At 36.2% G+C, this 19,843-nt stretch overlaps 3 protein-coding genes across 6 annotated transcripts; 1 reads left to right on the top strand and 2 right to left on the bottom strand.

Annotated features, from left to right (window-relative positions):
- Positions 1-1,872, bottom strand: LOC113207294 (40S ribosomal protein S10). Of its 3 annotated transcripts, none has more exons than XM_026423799.2 (4): positions 1,717-1,872; positions 864-1,014; positions 658-771; positions 1-231 (listed from the first exon to the last, which is right to left on the bottom strand). In XM_026423799.2, exons 2-4 carry the CDS (start codon positions 1,011-1,013, stop codon positions 10-12), a joined length of 486 nt encoding a protein of 161 aa, XP_026279584.1. In that variant the 5' UTR covers position 1,014; positions 1,717-1,872; the 3' UTR covers positions 1-9. The 3 variants fall into 3 exon arrangements, with proteins under 3 accessions (XP_026279584.1, XP_026279585.1, XP_026279586.1); XM_026423800.2 differs by having other exon boundaries at positions 1,670-1,807; XM_026423801.2 differs by lacking the exon at positions 1,717-1,872 and adding an exon at positions 1,472-1,604.
- Positions 1,873-2,052: 180 nt separating this feature from the next.
- On the top strand, positions 2,053-3,982 carry LOC113207307 (vacuolar protein-sorting-associated protein 36). 2 transcript variants are annotated; one of them, XM_026423819.2, is made up of 7 exons: positions 2,053-2,262; positions 2,371-2,563; positions 2,696-2,862; positions 2,951-3,118; positions 3,208-3,372; positions 3,458-3,673; positions 3,746-3,982. In XM_026423819.2, the coding sequence occupies exons 1-7, from the start codon at positions 2,167-2,169 to the stop codon at positions 3,917-3,919; spliced, it is 1,179 nt and encodes a 392-aa protein (XP_026279604.1). In that variant the 5' UTR covers positions 2,053-2,166; the 3' UTR covers positions 3,920-3,982. The 2 variants fall into 2 exon arrangements, with proteins under 2 accessions (XP_026279604.1, XP_026279603.1); XM_026423818.2 differs by having other exon boundaries at positions 2,054-2,262; positions 2,696-2,865.
- A 155-nt stretch (positions 3,983-4,137) lies between these two features.
- LOC113207306 (transportin-1) lies at positions 4,138-19,784 on the bottom strand. Its single transcript, XM_026423817.2, has 19 exons — positions 19,625-19,784; positions 18,880-18,955; positions 18,544-18,800; positions 18,318-18,451; positions 16,760-16,841; positions 16,561-16,683; positions 16,308-16,487; positions 16,066-16,234; positions 15,842-15,994; positions 15,580-15,752; positions 15,183-15,494; positions 15,003-15,110; positions 14,683-14,929; positions 14,513-14,611; positions 14,324-14,419; positions 12,380-12,455; positions 11,134-11,308; positions 10,938-11,055; positions 4,138-10,849 (listed from the first exon to the last, which is right to left on the bottom strand). The coding sequence occupies exons 1-18, from the start codon at positions 19,727-19,729 to the stop codon at positions 10,948-10,950; spliced, it is 2,673 nt and encodes an 890-aa protein (XP_026279602.1). The 5' UTR covers positions 19,730-19,784; the 3' UTR covers positions 4,138-10,849; positions 10,938-10,947.
- Between the last annotated feature and the right edge of the window lie 59 nt (positions 19,785-19,843).

The following is a 19,843-nucleotide window of genomic DNA, read 5'->3' as shown; positions in this document are numbered from 1 at the left end:
TATAAGAGTTTACTGAGGAGGCCTCTGACCTCTGCCAAAACCACCACGGAATTCAACCTCCCCAGTGCCAGCACCAACATCAGCCTTCTTGTCGGGACCACCAGCGGAACCAGGAGTCCGCCTGTATGCCTCTCTGTCAGCTGCTGTCTTTGAGCCCTCAGAGCGAGGGGCAGCAGTGCGGGGCCTGACAGGCTCAGGTCTGCTTTGACGTTTAAGGGTTGAGGGCACAATCTGCAACAATCATAAGAAAACTTTAGATAAACAATCTTAATTGTTTTCAAATTGACCTTTAAATGCAAAGTGAAAATCAGAGTGCAAGAACACCTGTCAAATCTCATACAAAACAAGAGTAGAATCATACAATCATAAATTGGATCCGTTGAAATAATCATAGACTTGACAAATGTTGAGGAAAATCAGTAAAGAGCAACAATAGAGTTAATTGACAGCCAGATCTCAGACACTGTTTAGAATCAGACATATCATAAATTGGATCCGGTGTAATAATCATAGATAAGGCTGAACCATTAATTTTCAGAAAGATTTGAAGGAAGTCTCATACGAAACGTTTCAGAATCACACACAATCATAAATTGGATCCGTTGTGATAATCATTGACTTCCTACAACCATCAGTAAAAAGGGTAGAGGTGCTCACCTCAGCTGGAAGGTGGAGGTAATCCCTCAGGTAACGAATACCCTCATTTGTGAGATACCAGTAATAGTGCCTCCACGCGAACTGCTCATTCACATAACCACGAGACTTCAAGCTCTGCAACAACAAAGTAAGTTTGGTTATAAAATTAGTTCGAACAATGAAACACCTTACTCATTGTCACTACATAAACAGAGTAATGTACATACCTGAAGGGCCTTGATGACATGGAGATTAGGGATGTTCAAGTCCGCTAAGTCAGGGTGCTTAGGTTCATGGAAGTCCTTCTTGGCAACCATGACTCCCTCCTTGAAGAGGTACTCATAGATGGCCACACGGTTCTTCTTTGGCATCAACATTCTGAAAAATAAAGCAAAGGGGTAACGTATTAAATCTGACTCCTACATACAATAACAATACTTCCAGCTACTAGCAGAAAAGAAGGTGCAATTGGAAATCGTGTGTACATGTGCGAAAAAAAGAGGCACATTATCGACTAGTAGGAAATAACAAAATCTGATGGATAGAACAAGACCAGCATGAAAACAATAACCTAACACCAAGTATGAACACAAGTGACAGCCAAACGCCAAGCAGAAAGGGAGATAACGCCAACCACTCATCAAAGAGAACGTAAAACATTGAACGAAAGTAACAAGCTCACGAAAGGCAAGAGAATAAACAACAAGGGTGTATCAGGCCGGAGATGGGGAACTCTAACCTCACGAACACTACATGTCTGAGGTACTTTGAACGACACAAATTCTGTTCAAAGAAGTGCGATGGAGACAAATATACTCAGAAAATAACCACGCACCTTCAAGAGATATGGGAAGCTATATTACACGATTATTGAAAGGTTGAGCAAGTTAAAACTGCACGCCGCTCGCGGAACAGACACGTCGCTGCGCCCGAGTTACACCGGCATTATAACTGACTTTAGATCGACACTGGGGCCAAGTGACGTATCACAGTAAACAACGACCAATTAAAATCTGAAATTCACACTACTTACGTCCCAAAATTAATGTTTGCACCTAGATGGAAAGGGATTACACTCACTTGATGGCTTGTGAAGGTTCGCGGATCTAGGAAGGTTGCTGGGCAAAGAGGAAGAAAAACAACGGATCCTCCTCTTTCTCTTGAACCGATGGCTGCTGTAAGAAGAGTTGGAGCGGCCAGGGTTTCAAAAGACTAAAGGTGACACAGTTATGAGGTTTTCACATGATAAATCAAACTAGTGTTTGTTTGTTTTTCATTTACTATAAAAAGAATTTAGTTTTGTTACCTAATTAACTAGAAAAAACGGTAAAAAGTAAAGGTTTGCACATGATTTTTTTTTTTTTAAATTAAGTGTTGGCATCACTTATATCAGCTGTCTTCTTCTCATTCATCTCACCCCCTCCCCCCTCCCCCCCCCTGTTATGGTATTTGTTATGTAGCAGAAAAACATTATTTTTAAAAAAACTTTGTTGTAACCTGTGGAACTGAGGAGTGTAAATTTTAAATGACATGGACCGATTCGAGTATTCAGACCCGCGTTTAGCGCACGGTGAAGAATTCCTAATGCGAGAGAATGGGGTTAAATTGTATGACGGTGACAGCAAGGTATTCGAGCTTTAATATGAAGTAGTGAAGCCTATTATTTTTGTCAGTCTCAATTCTTTTTCTACTCAGGCTCACTGCTCTTTTCTATTTGATTTCGTTGTGTTGTAGACGACATTTGAAGATGGTGAATTAGTTGTGAGCAATGCTCGGATCCTCTGGGGTAGGCCAGGCGACATTCCTCGTGGTCAAATGTGTGTATGTTTGCCATTATTTTATGTTGTGTTGGTTGAAGAAGAGCAACGTACGTTTAGTTTTAGCAGCAGTCGCAAATTTGTCCTACACCTCTCCGAGTCAAGACAAGGTAAAGTTCTGAAATTCTATTGGGGTATTTCAAAAATAACTCTTAAAGAACTACTTCTCCTTTGGTTCAAATTAAAACAGGAAATGTTTTTTTTACCATTTAACTATGGATGCTGTTACTTTTAAATTTTAGGAAAACCACAAGGCCCTGTGACATGGAGCCAACACAATTTTATAAAAATATCTTTTAAGGAAGGTCTTCATAATGATTTCCTTGGATTAATTCAAAATGCTCTGATGACTCGTGCCTGGGAAAGGCTGAGCGTTGCCCCTCCATCTGCATCTTCAAGCAGTCAGAACGTAGTATGCTGTGCTTCAGAATAAAACCCATCATCATATTCTATTACTGTAAATCATTTGTATTTTTAAAATTTGTATCTGCTTGCAGGCTGATAGGAAATGGAGAAGTGGTATTGTTGGAATTGAAAGGAAAATTGAAGAGAAGCACAAGGCAACAGATGAGAGTATATCATTGGCATTTCAAGATCTTAGTCGGTTAATGAATATGGCCAAAGATATGGTTGCTATATCCCGCAGTATATCTACCAAAATTCGGGTACTTGTCTACTTTAAAGCCACTGTCAGTTTTGTATTTTCTAAACTTATAAACAATTGGTTACTTACCTGATACTGGCTGTTTTGTAGGACAAGCAGGGAGACATAACTGAGGATGAGACTGTACGTTTCAAGTCATATCTGTTAAGTCTTGGCATTGATGACCCAGTAACCAGAGGAGCTTTTAGTAACCAGACTGAATATTTTAAAAGCCTTGCTAAACAATTAGCGCAAATGCTTGAAGAACCAATCAAGGTAAAATTGAATTACATTAATTTTCTAATTTGGAATGAGAACATGATTGGCTTGCATTATTTTATTTTATTTTTTGTTGTTGTAGGAAGTTGGTGGAATGATGTCCATGGCAGATGTGTACTGCCGTGTAAACAGAGCAAGAGGTCTAGAATTGCTCTCACCCGAGGACCTCATGTCTGCCTGCCGCTTGATGTCAACTCTTCAGCTTGGCTTATGTTTACGAACATTTGATAGTGGGGCAACTGTCCTACAGCTTAGTGACCATAATGACAGAATTATTATTGAAAACACAGCTGTTGCGGTAAGTAATTATGTCTCCCTATTGAATAACTATTGGTTGAATATTTCATTATGTGTATGCTTTCTCTTACAGCTTGAAGAAAGTGGTTCACTCTCTGCTACTGAGCTAGCAAAAATCTTGGGAATATCTGTTCTCTTAGCTAAAGAACGACTGCTTACAACAGAAAAACAGGGTAGAGCATGTAGAGATGAGAGTTTGGAGGGAATTCGCTTCTATTCAAATCTTTTCCTCACCAAAGAGGAATGACTCTGTATAGGTTAAAATATTATTAAATTTTAAAATTAAATTTATACAGTAACTATATCACAATTATTGTAAAGAAATATTTTGTCAGCACGTCAACTACATTTTCTAATCAGATTTGTTTCTGATGACACCTTAATCCGCACAAGCTTTCGAGTGTTTCCTTTTTTAGGTATTTTGGAGCTCATATTAAGAGTAAGGTTTCTTAAAACACTGAAAGATTTGTTGAATATGTAATGTTTACTTTACAACATAGCAATCACAATACACATGAATAACAGACTGAATGGAAACAGTTCAAATCATGCAAATTAGATATGTCTTATTAGTGAGAGCCAGTTTAGTGGCAAAAATAATAAAAACGACGGAAAATCACAGAAAATTAAGAACACGTGAGAGTTACAAAACCTACATTACATAAACGACTTCCAAGTCACAGCTCTTAACCAGTGCAAATGCATGATGAGTGATGCTGAAAAGTGGTTCCCTCACTTCCTTCCACCTGATGCATTGTAGGTATGGATCCTGAATTTAACTCTCAGATCAAGTGAAGATTTGCTGGGTGCGGTTTTGCAGTTTATTCAATGTGCTATGATAGAACAATAAGTTCGGTCATTGAAACAAACATCTCTGTAGATAATAATTTGTGCAAGTTGCTTTCAAACTGCAAAACATACGACCCCAACAATTCTTAAAAATTAGAAGAAAGAGGAAAAGAAACACATGAAAGTTACTCAAAGTTCTCTAGTTGAGGTTCTAGCTCATCTCAACAGCTTGGTGAAAATACAAAAAGAAAACAAAAAAAAACATTGTTGGCACATAAAAATTTTCCACTAGTCTAGCTTGATTAACATAGCATACATATAGTGATGAGCTATGGGTTTACAATAAAATGTTGATTATCTTCTAAATACAACACCTTCACATGCAATACAACACCCATAAAAACCAAGGTACCAAATGTACAACATGCAAGTCACACTTGGTGTGAAAAAAATAAAAACATGCAACAGGACCTACCGCAGACATATCCTCATAAATTTGAAGATTCTGAAGTATAATTAAGTGGTAGAAAGTCTGACTACTAAACTCATACAAGCAGCTAAGTAAGGCACTGGTAAGTGCATAACAATGAGTGCATGGCACAATGCCAGCATTTCAGCAGTAAATACATGGCATACACATGTACACAATACACGCATACATATAAACACACTTACACAAAACTTGAAGTAACAATGCAAGTGTTAGCAGAAAATATTGGATGTGGTTTACCCCATTAAAGCAAATCACAACCACTAACACATGCATGCAAGTATTTTGGAAGCTCAAAGGATCTGGTGCTTCAACTTTGGGTCAGATAGATATTGCTTTTGATAGATAGATATGTCACACTTCTAAAAAGACAAATATCACAGAAACAATAAGGACATAATTCCAAAAAGGCTAGTATATACAGCTGCTTTCTGAATTATGAAAAATTCTATCAAACAAATCAGTCATTATTCAAGATTATCTCAAACTTACTTTACGTTATCACTTCATTACACTTTATTAAGAAATTCCACTGGGAAGCTTGTAAAAGGTTGTCGGTAATTTACGAAATACTGTGATCATCACCATTGACAATCAAAACACAACCAAAGTAGATCACACCAGATCCCCAAAAAAGGTGAAACCTTATATGAGAAGGCTTATTTATTCAATAACTTTTTTCAACAGTAATGGTTGTAAAATTTATGTTATGAGTGCAGAGGTACATATCATTAACACCAGGTCATTCAGCTATGCCTTTGGATAGTTGTAATTCTATTCCCTAAAACAAGAATCAGTTTTATGAAATGCTCCATTAAGAAAAATATTGAGTGGATATTCCAAAAGCACTCAGAACAACTTTAAAAAGGGGGCATTGATCCTCTTTCAATGAAGCACAGCCAAAGCAAAGCAACAACATGCAACTCCACTCAAAGGTACTAACTACTTTTCCTTAAGCTCATAAGTGAAGAAAATCATAAGCAGTGTCTTCAGTTAAAAGTGAAAGGGGAGTAATTCATAGTAATCCACAAAACCAGACAATTAAATGTTCCTAAGCACACAAAGTAAAATCAGATAGTTGATAAAATATTTTTCTGATGGGAGTGCAACTGAAACTAAATACTGAAGCAGGACTAACACATCTCAAATTTGTGAAATAATGTGTTCAAGGCAGTACTTCTCAAGCACCCTACTAGAAACTTGGGTACAGTGACTTCAAGAAACACACCATGATAACATCATAAAACTCTTGTGGGAGAATTTGACACCAAATAAAAGCAACAAACAATACAGATAAATCTCTATCTTATTACAAAATAAAATTTACAAACATGTTCCTTAAGTTTGAGCTGGGAAAATAGTTTATGCTACAAATGAAAATAGTTCTAAAGTTAGATTGGAATGTCAAACAATTGAGGTAAACTATTTCCAACAAAGTGCACCTCTGAAAAGCTACAAGAGGATCACTATTTAAGTATGACATAATCACAGCTGATAAAACTTTAAAAAAAAAGAAATAAAAAAAAAAAATGTTTTTAAGTGGCAAAGAAAAATAAATTTTGTGATATTAAAGAAAATATTTTAAATCACACACAAAAGAAGAATCTTTTACCATACGGATTTTACATCAGTACATTCCAACCACCCACACACATGCATACACGCCACACATAACTATAAGAAAAATTTCAATCAAGAAAACAAAATTACAACTTGTACAAACTCACTCTGAAACTAAACAATGATCTAGCACGAAAACTTTACATTTCATGAACATATCTTTTCTCAAACTAGTAGGTGCCCAACAATTAGTAGGCAGCACTAATTTAGTTAACAGTCCTAGATTAGTACAATTCCCTAGTACATAAAATTTTAGGAGGAAAAGAAGATTGTTATGATCAGACCAGCTGTGCATGATAGATACCCTTCTAGATACCGGTTTGTAAAACAAACAAAAAATTACAGTACCAGAACAAGATAGTTCTAAGGTTGGAATTTAACCTTAGACTTTTTAGAATCCTCACCTCACTAAAAGACAAATCAAAAGTTTCTAAACACATATACTATGCGCAAATATGTATCAAAAGTTCTCCACAGACTTTGATAAGAAGCAACATGTCTCAGTAGTACAAAAATGTGTTCATAGGCAGGTGTGTGATTGGTGCCTCTCGAAAAATACAACGAATATGATTCAGTCAACAGACCAAACAAAGACAGCAACTTATGCTGTAACCAGCTAACCCTCCTAGTGTTTTAGCTCTAGCTAGGTTAAGTGGAAGTTATTTGAATGTGATCATGTTTGAAGCTCCTGACTTACAGCTTTTGCATAATGTTATCAGTGTGGTGCCGCAAGCACATAAATATTTCAAAAGGAAATTAGATATTGAACAGTTATGAACAGGCTAAATCAGGAATGCATGAGAAGAATTGCAACTGGTAGACATCAACAAATAACAGTGCAATTAAGCGTTAATCTTGTCTATGAACAAAGTTTATTTTAGATTATGAAAACAGGGTGATATAAAAATAATATATGACAAACAGAAGGAGGTCAAAACGGAAACATTGTCACATGGAGGCAAATTCAATCAAAATAATGTAATTGCCATTTCACTTAATTTATCAGTATATAAGAGCAATTTCATTGTCATATTATAAAAGATTTAAGTCAAACAAGGTTTATTTTTCTTTGCATGTCACAATTTTCTTTCACGATTTAATGGACAAATGAAGAAAACCGACCATAAATTCTCGGACTGAATTAAAAGCTATCACAAATTTGTTACATTCAACAAAAGAACTAATAAATATCTTAGATTGTAATATGCTATTAAGTAATCAATTTGCTAACTAAGGGCCATTACAGAAGTGTGCACTTGATTCATACAAGACTCGACAATATACTCTAACTAATGACAGTGATAATACAGACAAGGAATAAAATTCATCTATCAGTAACAAACGTTTAGGAACAATGAAAATTTGGCAACACTACCCTGATTTCATATGCTTGCTCACTTCTGCTCTGACCCTGCAGGATCAAAGACCACTGCACAATATGAAACATTAAGGTGATGGGAGAGGGTTGAATTGAGGATAGGATAGGAACTGCACATTGTCAGAACCTTGCCGAGACTCAGCAGAAACTACTGTCAATTGTTCCACCTATGAAAACTAAAAACAACAACAATAACTTGAATTAAGTTTATTAATTGTATATTATGAATCATACAAAACAAACTAAAATTGTCAATTTCAAGTCTTTTAGTAAAATAGAGAATGTAGTAAAATCACAGCTCAAGGGTGACATTCATTCAGTTCTGATGCAACTTTCATAACCATTCTTTTCGTATCATGGACAAATGAAATGAGCATGGTGACTAAAGATGATTTGTAGAGACTCTTGGCAAGGAACCTTTCATTGACTATACTGGAAAGTTTTCTCACACTGATTAAATCTCACTAGTAATCAATAAAAGACACCCTAATACATAAAAAAAATGATGATACTGGTAACCCACAAGGAAAACATTACCTATCTGAACATAAATCTTTTACCCTAGATAAAGTTAACACTTCGATTTAAGAAAAAAATAACAAGACCCTCTGAGAAAATCATTAAATAAGTACAAGCGTAATAACCCTTTAGACTCATGAGGTAGAAACAACTTTTGCAAGCAGCAAATAATTCAATACTAGAAACTCACCTACTGACACATTTAAAACAATACGAGTTGTGATCTTTTAAAAAAAAACTAAATCAACTCATGAATTTCTCTAACATAATACTCTCAACAAGTAATAAATTAATTATCTACACATTTAATAGCTCTCCCACAAGGAAAATAAACTACAATGAAGAGGTAAAATAAACTTCATTCTGAGCAAATAAAAATACTATGAAACTTTGAAATTTCCCTAAACAAATTTAAAACAAAAAAAGGACACAATAAGATCACCTGATCTGGAGATGAAAATCTAGTGTGTACTTGTGGGCTTGATAGGTACATGACAATCACCTATTGAAACTATTCAAAGCAGAAAATGGAAATAGAGGTGCAACAAAGCAGAGCCAAAAAATGAGGGAGGGATAGAAAAGTTTCAAATAGAAAACCAATACTAAAAATTTGATATCCCTCTTTTAATTGTTTTTTTCTTTAAAGACTTGCACGAAATTGGGATAATGTTCAACAAGATAACAATTTAAAAAAAAAAAGTAATACTTAGAGAAGCAAAAACTTTGCTTGATCGTCGGATCACATGATTAAAGAACATTGACACTGAGAAAACATTAAGTAGCACTAAATAAATTTTTACATCTCCATTAATATTTGAAACAACTAACAATTTACAACAGGCTTTCAAATCATATCCTCATCAAAGGAATTCTTAAACTATTACTGCTAACTGTTGAGCGAAGCCCTATAACCCTAACAATTGACATATAGCACCATAACATTTTAACTCTCAGACACACAAGACTAGATGCTGTAGGAAAAATATGTTTGAACAACCCACACATTTTAAGTTACCAGAAAGAAAGGTCCTTGCCAAGGTACCCAATAAATAGGTTTAGAATGTTATGTCACTAACAATCTCACTCAGTACATAGTCAGACTTAAAACAATTTCTTAAAATTCAAATATTTTTAAATTCTGTAGCATCAGACAACTGCTACAAAACTCTAAATAATAACTCCATTTTAGACAAGGAGAAAAAGGTAGAACTTGCAATAAACAAATAAGGTCTCGGCTGCCGGTTCGCTGGCAGTAGGGAAGAGGGAAGTCAGGACAAAGAGATGCCAAATGATGTGAACCATTTTGACTGCTCTGCAAAGAAGTTACAAATCTTGCCTTAAACATAACCAGAGAAAAGATGTAGAACTCATCACATGTAGGTGTACTCACTACAACCGAAATTTTCAGGGTGATTTTTTAAGTTCAACTAGACAAAAGCTATGTAAAGGCAAGACTATGAGCCTGATGGAAAATAAAACTACCTTAAACTAGCTTTAACTTAAATGCTACTCATTAGCCTCCAATTTCTCCAATACATGCACCGAGTATAGATATATGGAAAAAATTTGTTAGCTTCACTCCAAATAAAGCAAACCATAATTGAAGTCTTGCCACATTTAAATGGTCTTAAACTAAAAAGTTGATCCTCCATTACTAAACGTTCATACTGATTTTATCTTAATGCTACATCTAGAATGAAGAATAAATGCTGCATCTGACCCTTTTAGTACTTGACACATGATTGCTTTAAAAGAACCTGCATAGCAAACCTTTAAAGCTGAAAATATTCAATTGGCTGAGCACTTTGCCCTAAACCATCATTTTACATCATCTTCTATTTTTTTTTTTCAAAAAAGAGGGGAAACCTCAGCTGCGTGGACATTAGTTTGACACACAAGCAATAGAAAGCAAATCAATTACCCTTGCAACACAATCTTGTAAGTTCAACTACTCAGCATATACAGCACACAGTTCAATTAGTGTTCCAAGGTATAAAATACAATAGTCAAGACTGAATTACTTCATATAAGAATTACCCCTTTTCATGGGAATTGATGTAACTGTAGTTGGACTTTGAAGCCTTCAAATTTTACTAAATATCCACCGCAAAAAAAAAATTTAAAAAAATCCAAAAGAATCTTACAATCTTGGAGTTTACTGTGGAGCAAGCTTTTGCTGAGGATTGAAAATATTAACAAGGACACAATCCTAATCCTCTTTGATGGCAATTATCATCCATGATTGATATAAAGATACACTCCCTCCCCCTCCCCTCCCATCAGCTGCAGACTTCCGAATATCTGACGAAGAAGCAATGATAGGCATTGCGGCGGCTTGTGGTTTCACCCACCCACCCCAAAATTTACACCCCCACAGCGATCTGAAAAAATGGATAAAAAAGAAGGTGGGGGGCTGCTAGGTACACAACACAAATATGAGGTACAATTAGCAAACTGAAGTGTACATACCTGAACACTTTCAAACCCCATAAGTGCTTGATAACCTTTCATGAAGCTGAGGAGGAAATTGATCCGCAAATCTCTTCCAATTCTCATCTCCAACTTGATTTTTAAACCCATGCAATATCTGTTTGTATAAAGTAGATGTAGTTAGTAAAACAACCTTGAAAGAAGAATAGTCTCATTACCTTCAGTTATCATTTACCTTGTGGAACATATCTTTAAGATCATCCTTTGGGCTAACCCAAGATGCAACAGCGTCACAGAAGAAAATAAAATCTTGAACAACACCAGCGGGATTGACAGTTATCATCTGGCACATTCCACGGAACGCACTATCTTTTTCTTCATTGTCACGAATATTTCTTAAGGACGAACACCTTAAATTGCAGAAAAATACAGGATCAAAACCCAGAACATGATATCATTAATATACTACGCAAATGTAAAATATTAATATTTAACTTCCTCTCAAAAATTGTAAAACCCATTTACAGCATGCTATGTTGGCTTTTTCTGAAATTGTTTTTCAGAAGAAGGCAAAGATTAAGCCCCTTTAAGACCAAAGTACACACAACACTGAGGTGAGAGAAAAGTGGCAGTACAGTAAGTATTTAGGGTCTTTGGCTTTAAATCTAGCTTTATAAAGCAGCAGTACAAGAATGCTTCTGAATTGCAACTGTTAAAACATCTTACAACTATTGCCTGAAGCAAAGTATGTTGTTGTGAAAGAAATAATGGTTGAAATAAAATAACTCAACAAAAATATAAAAAAATAAAATAAATTGCAATGTAAGCTTTTTAAGATGACAGTGAGGCTAAAGGCTGTGAAAATAAAATTGTCCATATCATGAACACATGATAAGGTTGAGGCTTGCAGGCAAGAAACAATAAATTCCAATTGAATATATAGTATAGAATCCTTGCACTGTCCAGTAATGAGAATATACTAAATGTAAGCATTTCTAAAAGAGAAGAATTTAGATATTTATTCATCTTAGTGAAGTTTTTCTACTTAGATGTCGATGTAGAAAAGCCACATCAATCCTTGCAATTTTAAGAGGAAGAATGGTGCATAAAACAGAATATGTAAGGTACTACTGAATCTAAGATACCAGCTGTCATCATAAGCTGATCAATATATGAATAAGACTGACAGTCATTTAAACCTTAAATGGTCTTTGGCATTATAATACCAGAAAGTGAGAAGGAAGCATAGGAAAGGAAGTTTCATGTTCTACTGGTTTGGTAAAAATCAAATGGCTTTGGTGAACGAATAAACTAAAAGAAAAGTAACAATTCAGTAATGATGACTTAACAGTGACTTAATTCCAGTCAGATAGGAACGGAAGCCAAAGAAACCAGCAGAGCAAAAACTTCACTTCATCAAGAAGGAGAGTAAAGTTAAAAAAGTAGTTTTAGTAGTAAGAAAATAAACAAAATTTACACACCACTGACGAACAAAGTGTTGCAACATGGGGGCGACGTCATGAGGGCACACATAACCTAGCCGGCCAATTGTAATTGCTAACAACCACAAAAGAAAAAGAAAACAAAATGTGTAAGTAAATAATTAAAAACAAAACTATCACTTGCACATATGAAATATAATACATTGTGAGTACGATAAAAATGAACACTAAGGTGTGGCATGGCAGATCAAGGCAAAGAAAGACTGGTCGATGTCTGAGGAAAGAATATTAAGTTGTGATGAAGAAACAATCTGCAATAAAGCTGTGACAAATTGTCAAACCAAATGGAAACCATTATAAGAGGTAGCAATAGGAACCTCAGGACAAGCAACATGCTTTTATCAAATAGGTTGAAGATCCAGCCAAATAAAAGGTTTCATCTACTTAGACCTGATCATTTTAAACGAACTGATTGAAAAAAAACAGCAAAACTGCAGTACTTAAGAAGAAAACAAAAAATTTCCTGCATTTAAAAATCCACCACAGAAGCTCAACTACCGCCAACATACTCAAATTTGCCTTTTAGAAAATGTTGCACTTGAACATTAATATTAACTAAGGAACTCCTGATTCTCCAAAGTAAAGCCAGAGGCACAGTGAGTCCCAAGCATGTACTAGCCACACAATTTGAGTTGTCGAAATCCTTGACTTTTCCCAGATCTTTTGGATATTTACTGAGAAAATATTCAGCTAGATCAAACAAAAATCTGCCAGAAACTCCAAAACAACAAAAATGTGACGCGTTATCAATTGTCCTGCCCAACATTCTATTTCTCTGACTTAAAACCTTAGCAAAGTGACTGAATGTCTTGTAAAAAGATTTTGAACATGTCAAGTACAACAATTTCCCAAGGTTACAGTGACTGGCAAAATTTCCAGTGCAAAATAAAAGATATGGGAGAATGCAGCCTTGCCACTACTGGCATCAAAAATAACACCATTCCATATCTGAGGTCAGACCAATTCACCGAATTTATAGGACCACAGACTATCCGCCACATGACGGCTTACTTCACAGCACCAGTTGCATTGGTAACTGGCAACTCATGTAAGATGCCAAGAGCCATCTAGCTCTTCCATTTGTATCAACAAATACACAGTCAACATCAAGAGGTAAAATTGCACTTGCATGGGCCGGATTACTTGTTTACTGTATAGGTTGTGACGAACTATATTTTCAAGTATGAGAAAGCTGCCTAGATATGGAATGATGTTATGCCAAAAACGATGATATGTAGGCTATTTCTTGTATACAACATTTCCAAGTCTTTGTAGCGTCGTCATGCTTAAACATTCCAAATAAAACAAACAGCACCAAGTGTTAAGACAGGTGAAAAAATATTTCCTCAATACTTTAACAATGATGTAAAAAGTATGAGCCAAAGGCTACATTTTAACATTTTTTTCTCTGCCAACTAATTGTTAGGTCTGAAAGGTTTTGTTGGGAGTGCATAAAACTAAAACAGGAGCCAATTTCATCCCAATCTGCCATTGATTATTTAAAACCTCCAAAATCAACCTATAAATTGAAAAAATTGTGAAATGCAATGCAGAGAAAAATTTCTGCAAGGCAGATGTGCGCAAATTAGTAAAATACCTCTTTCCTAGACAACCAACAGGTATACACTTCAATAACTGCCATAAACCAAGAGGGTCAAGACTGGCCAAAAGCAGGAATAAAAAAATTAAGATTTTACGAGCACCTCCAACCTAGAATGAACCACACTCCCTTAAGGTAAGCATCTCCTTACTCTTACAACCACAGCAGGTAAGACTTGTTTCAAGTGGGGTGTGCATTTATCACCCACCCTGAACCTACATACTGTATAAAAGTATATACGTTTCTATGACAAAGGTGTCAAAGCAAATTAAGTATGATGAACGCTGAAGTACATTGTTTGTTGTGCAAGTTATGATACTTACCAGTGTTTTCCAGTAAAGTTTTAGGTGTTTGCCCTCTGTTGATAATTACAATGAGCTGATTTAAGACCAATGGGACATAAGGGGCCATGTCTTGACCTGGATAATAAATAAAATAGCATGAATTTTGATAGATAGAAAATACTGTAAAAGAGAGTTGATGAGGGAAATGTACTGAAGAATTATACTAACCTAGCTTGACTGATATTTCACCAATAGCCCAAGTTGCGTTATTACAGACAGAGATGAATTCAGGATTCAGGTTCCCACCCAAAATTGGGAGAAATTCAGCTGAAAGAAAAATGAAAAGAAATTAGATTTGATACATGACATCGGAGCAGGTAAGAATGCACACAACTCACGTATGCAAGGATGAACATGTTGGAAACAAGCTTTGGTGAGATCACCAAGTAGAGCAAAGGATGACTGTCGTACTTCAGGCATAGGGTCTTGCATACATTGGTATAACAAATGCATGATGTTTGAGTCAACTACAAGTTTTTCAATTTGACCATTAAGGCCTTCTGCCAGTCCAGAGAGAAGATCAAGGGCAACTATCATGAAATCTTTGTCAGGTGCTTCAAACTGATCTGGGCTCTGAGTATTAGCCTAAGAAAAACGAAAAATTATTTGAAACCCATTTCCTAAACTGGTCAGTTAAACAATACAACAATGAACTTACAATGTGCTGATTAAGTGTCTGCTCCACTAAACACACACAACGTCTGTAGACTGGTTCACAATATGGAAGGAAACCTGACTGCAGTGCTGTGGCAACACTAGAAAGGCACTGAAATCAGAATAAAACATGTTAACTCATGATAAGAACATTTAATAAAACATGGCAGCACATAGCACATACTTCAAGTAAGGGGAAAAGGTCTTTGTCCTCATCTTTTAGAACATTCCATTTTTCAATAAGTGGAGGCATTAGTAAATTAATATATTCCTCCTTGTTTAAGTGATGTCCAACTGAATCAGCAAGGGTGCCAATAGCGTCATAAAGTATTAACAGATTCTTATGCTGGTATTTACTGAATGCAAATACAAGAGTTTCAAGAATAAAGCCAAGGTATGGCACAAGTTCTGTACAAGCTTCTTCCTCTAAGGTTGCAAAAGCAGAGCAGGCTGCCTCCTGCACTCTTTTATTTGCATCTAGAATTCTCTTCAGCAGCTGAAAGGTGGGGACACAGTTATTAATGTAACCAAGAGTAGGGAAAAATCATTTGAAACTGTAAAACATAACAAAATTAGATTACCTCATTCATTAAAGGTTTAAAGTAAAGATCATGATTTTGAGACACAACCCAATGTGAGTATCTACTTAATGTCCAACAAGTAATTGCTCGCACAAGAGCTTTTTTATCAGAAAGGCAGTTTATCAGATAGGGAATGAGTTCACCCAGATGTGGAATCATACCTTGCATGCAACCTGGAAGTAATGGGGAAATGTTTATTTTGGACATACAGAATGCCAGAATATTTGACAACTGAGTAAAAGTACTGCCTAATGCAACACACCTTCAGCTATTGCTCCAAGAGCCAAAATACCACTTTCTTTCACATCCCACTCATTGTGGAAAAGGGTCTCTTTTAAAATAGGAACAAGAACCGGCAGTAAATCTTCTCTGAATACATTTGCAAGACAGTCCAAAGCTGCAGCACTGCATTTTCCTGAAAGAACACAAGCAGATTCAGAAGGAATTTCAGATGTTAGGCAAAGCAGTTGTCACAAAAGAACTTACTCAGATTCCAATCTGACAATGAGTTGTCATCATCAAGGCCATCATCATCATCATCTTCCCCCTCCTCCCCATTTTCTGTGTGTTTGTGAGTGTGAGTACGAGATTTGTGAAAACGTGGTCTAATGTCTTCCTCCCTGTCTGGTATCATTTCGTCTTCTTCAACATCACCCTAGACAAAAGGCACATTTTTAGTAAACCCAATCAAATTTTACCAATTATGAGAAAGAAAACAGCACTTTTACCTTTAACAATATTATATCAATTTCAGAATATTTCATTCCCCGTACAAGAACAGGTACAAGTCTTGTGAGGTATGGGCTAAGAGCTTCTTTGCAAATATGTTGTTCAGCTAGAGACAGCCAAAATTCACATGCCTCCAGAGCTACAGCTTCATCTTGGTCTTGAGTGCGCATCAACATATACTGAACACAAACACAAAATAAGTTTCAAATTGATTTAAGAACAGTAAAAGAAACATAAGACTTTGTACCATACCTCAATGATGTTGTGCATGTGAGGAATCAATCTGTCCATTCGTACTTCAAGCAGCATGACAAGTGCCCTACAGACATTTTTCCTGACTTCTGGGTCATCATCTGATGCCAAGTGAAACAAGTTCTGAAATTTTAAAGTAAACTTACAGAGTAAAGAAAAATGTCAGACAGAGGGCATACCAGCAAGTAATTATTCTTACCTCCAAAAATGCATCAATATGGGTCATAAGAGCCTGGGTGCGACCAATGATAAAATTATTTACACAAGCTATAGCATGAGACCTGAAAAAATAAAACAGTCAGATAAAAACAAAAACAAAGAAAGAATTCAGACCAAAGCAAGCATAATTTATATAATACTAGGTGCTGGAACATTTTAATATAGACCCTACAGCATGTTGTTGGGAGGTCTACTATCAAACTCCACTCATTGGGCAAGAAGCCCTTGTGGTGTTAGCGAATCCTCTCACATAATCTAGCATCCTAAATGTACCACAATGCAGAAGTATATTCTGCATCGAAAATACTAGGTGCTGAAACATTTTAACATCCGCTACGTATCACGTTGTTGGGAGGTCTACTATCAAACTCCACTCATTGGGCAAGAAGCCCTTGTGGTGTTAGCGAATCCTCTCACATAATCTAGCATCCTAAATGTAACACAATGCAGAAGTATATTCTGCATCGAAAATACTAGGTGCTGGAACATTTTAAAATCGACCATATTGCATGTTGTTGGGAGGTCTACTATCAAACTCCACTCATTGGGCAAGAAGCCCTTGTGGTGTTAGCGAATCCTCTCAAATAATCTAGCATCCTAAATGTACCACAATGCAGAAGTGTATTCCGCATTGAAAATACTAGGTGCTGGAACATTTTAATATTGACCCTCTAGCATGTTGTTGGGAGGTCTACTATCAAACTCCACTCATTGGGCAAGAAGCCCTTGTGGTGTTAGCGAATCCTCTCAAATAATCTAGCATCCTAGATGTACCACAATGCAGAAGTATATTCTGCATTGAAAATACTAGGTGCTGGAATATTTTAATATCGATCATATTGCATGTTGTTGGGAGGTCTACTATCAAACTCCACTCATTGAGCAAGAAGCCCTTGTGGTGTTAGCGAATCCTCTCATATAATCTAGCATCCTAAATGTACCACAATACAGAAGTGTATTCTGCATCGAAAATACTAGGTGCTGGAACATTTTAATATTGACCCTACAGCATGTTGTTGGGAGGTCTACTATCAAACTCCACTCATTGAGCAAGAAGCCCTTGTGGTGTTAGCGAATCCTCTCAGATAATCTAGCATACTAGCTTTGACACAATGCCAAAAAACATAGTGACTTGCAAATGCTAGTTGCTACAACATTTCAACATCAAATAAACAGTATGTTGCAAACATCAAATACAAATTGATTTGTGAGGCCCTACAACACTCAAACACCTGGGGAGGTCTACTATCGAACTCCACTTATTGAGCAAAAAGCTAGCTCAGGCACAATGCAAAACAACATTATGATTCCAACACGCTATGTGCTGGTACATTTTGACATTAACTACATGATTTTACATGTTAAAAGGTGTACTGACAAAATTTACTAATAGTGCAAGAAGTATTTGGAATGTCAATGAGTTCTCTACATGCACAGGCGCTAAACCAAAACTAATCTTGCATTGAACAGCGTGGGAAGTTAAATCGGAAATTTATCAGGTGCTATGTAATTGAAACTACCATCGCTAGCAAACTTACCGAATTTTGGGGCTGGAATGACGGAAAAATTCTAAAAACTTGGGAATCAGGATATTTAGAGGACGGTTGAGGGCATCACTGTCAAGGAGCTCTGCTGAGTCTTCACAAATTTTCTGAAGTGCTCCAAACGACCCCTAGTTTGGTAGGATCATGTAAAAATAATTGTGTTAATAGACAGTTTAAGCAGTAACCGAAAGTTCTTGAGCGCCTTCTACTAATAGCATACCTCACAAGCATTGTAGTCAGCTGAATCTAGCAGGACAACTAGAGATGGAAGTAGTTCAGGCCATGATGTGAGTTCTCCTTTTGATGCAATGGTTGTAATTAGAATTCCAACAGTAGCTCGAATCAATGGCGAAGGGTCTCCAACAGCATTTAAACATTCTTGCTTTATGAATTCACTAACTTCAGGTAAGAACTTGTGAAAGTGAGCCTTGACATTATTTTTGAGTATGAGCCCACTAAGTGATCGAGTAGGTTCATCTAAAAACAAATTTAAAAAGAATTTGATTAATGTTCCCAAATATTTTAGTTCAATGGACTCTCCTGATGATATTCTCACCTTCGGATTTTAATTTGGTGAGGACAAATATAAGATAGTTGTTGAAATCTGGAAATTCATTTAGTTCTTCCAATTTCTACAAAGCACAGTTAAGGATTGAATACCAATGTGATTAGAAGACAAATTATTGCTGAGTGGTATCATGACAAACAGCTCAAGTCCAGCACACATGAAGTGTACAAAAGAAAAACTATTTATTAAAACTTGAGTAGATACGGAAGTAATTAAAATGTCCAAGGACATTGGCAACAAGGCAGAGATTGAGAAATCTGAATGCTATTGCACCCCAAAGACAAATGTAAGGTTAAGTCTTACAAACGTTAAGCAATAGAATTATAGGGCATGAGTTGGAATGCAATAATCACTAACTGGATAGAAAAGATTAGGAGGCATCGTTAACACGAACTCTTAGCGCTTCTACAAAAGTTAATGTATATGCATATCACTTTTGTCATTTGAATTCAGGATTCCCGGTGTTTCGGTTTCTCGCCCACTAAGATTACATATAAGGTATTTTTTTTCCGATGAAGTGGATAATTTTTTGAATGGCGTTAAAGTGACATACAAACTAAAGAATGGCAAAAATGTCGACGAAACAACTACAAGAGCGCTGACAAAATTTTAAAATCGCAAAAAGAAGGTTTGCTGCCGTAAACGCAAGGAGAAGGCACAATATAACCCTTCGGCATTTCTTCAAATTTAAGTACTCTACAAGCTGACTTTTTAAAATTTACCAAAAGGATACTTTTTGAACTGCTCTTTGAGTTGCTGTGTCGGGGGATTGTGACTCCTTCAGGAGCTGAAGAATTTGTTGAAGACCTTCTTCTTTCGGCTGCCACGCCATTTTCATTATTGACTGCAATACTACACAGGAAGTCAAGAGCCTGCTGCGCTACTCACACGCCGGAAGTTTATATGAAGAGTCACAATAGCATTTATTTGTGAGCCGTATTTTCGGCTCATA

This window comes from Frankliniella occidentalis, unplaced genomic scaffold, assembly GCF_000697945.3.
Source record: "Frankliniella occidentalis isolate FOCC.00 unplaced genomic scaffold, Focc_3.1 Scaffold1, whole genome shotgun sequence".
Classification (NCBI taxonomy): Eukaryota; Metazoa; Arthropoda; class Insecta; order Thysanoptera; family Thripidae; genus Frankliniella; species Frankliniella occidentalis.
The sequence above is the reverse complement of the archived record's forward strand: the minus strand, read 5'-3'. Positions and strand labels throughout refer to the sequence as shown.

Excerpts from the sequence above, each read along its gene's own strand:
- LOC113207307 (XM_026423818.2), top strand. The coding sequence starts at position 2,167 with ATGGACCGATTCGAGTATTCAGACCCGCGTTTAGCGCACGGTGAAGAA. Across the intron at positions 2,263-2,370 it reads TGTATGACGGTGACAGCAAG|ACGACATTTGAAGATGGTGA; the intron begins GTATTCGAGCTT and ends GTTGTGTTGTAG. Across the intron at positions 3,674-3,745 it reads TTGAAAACACAGCTGTTGCG|CTTGAAGAAAGTGGTTCACT; the intron begins GTAAGTAATTAT and ends TTTCTCTTACAG.
- LOC113207306 (XM_026423817.2), bottom strand. The coding sequence starts at position 19,729 with ATGAAAATGGCGTGGCAGCCGAAAGAAGAAGGTCTTCAACAAATTCTT. Across the intron at positions 16,488-16,560 it reads ACATGCACAACATCATTGAG|TATATGTTGATGCGCACTCA; the intron begins GTATGGTACAAA and ends GTTTGTGTTCAG. Across the intron at positions 14,420-14,512 it reads TGAAATATCAGTCAAGCTAG|GTCAAGACATGGCCCCTTAT; the intron begins GTTAGTATAATT and ends TTTATTATCCAG.
- LOC113207294 (XM_026423799.2), bottom strand. The coding sequence starts at position 1,013 with ATGTTGATGCCAAAGAAGAACCGTGTGGCCATCTATGAGTACCTCTTC. Across the intron at positions 772-863 it reads ATGTCATCAAGGCCCTTCAG|AGCTTGAAGTCTCGTGGTTA; the intron begins GTATGTACATTA and ends TTGTTGTTGCAG. Across the intron at positions 232-657 it reads ACCTCCACCTTCCAGCTGAG|ATTGTGCCCTCAACCCTTAA; the intron begins GTGAGCACCTCT and ends TGATTGTTGCAG.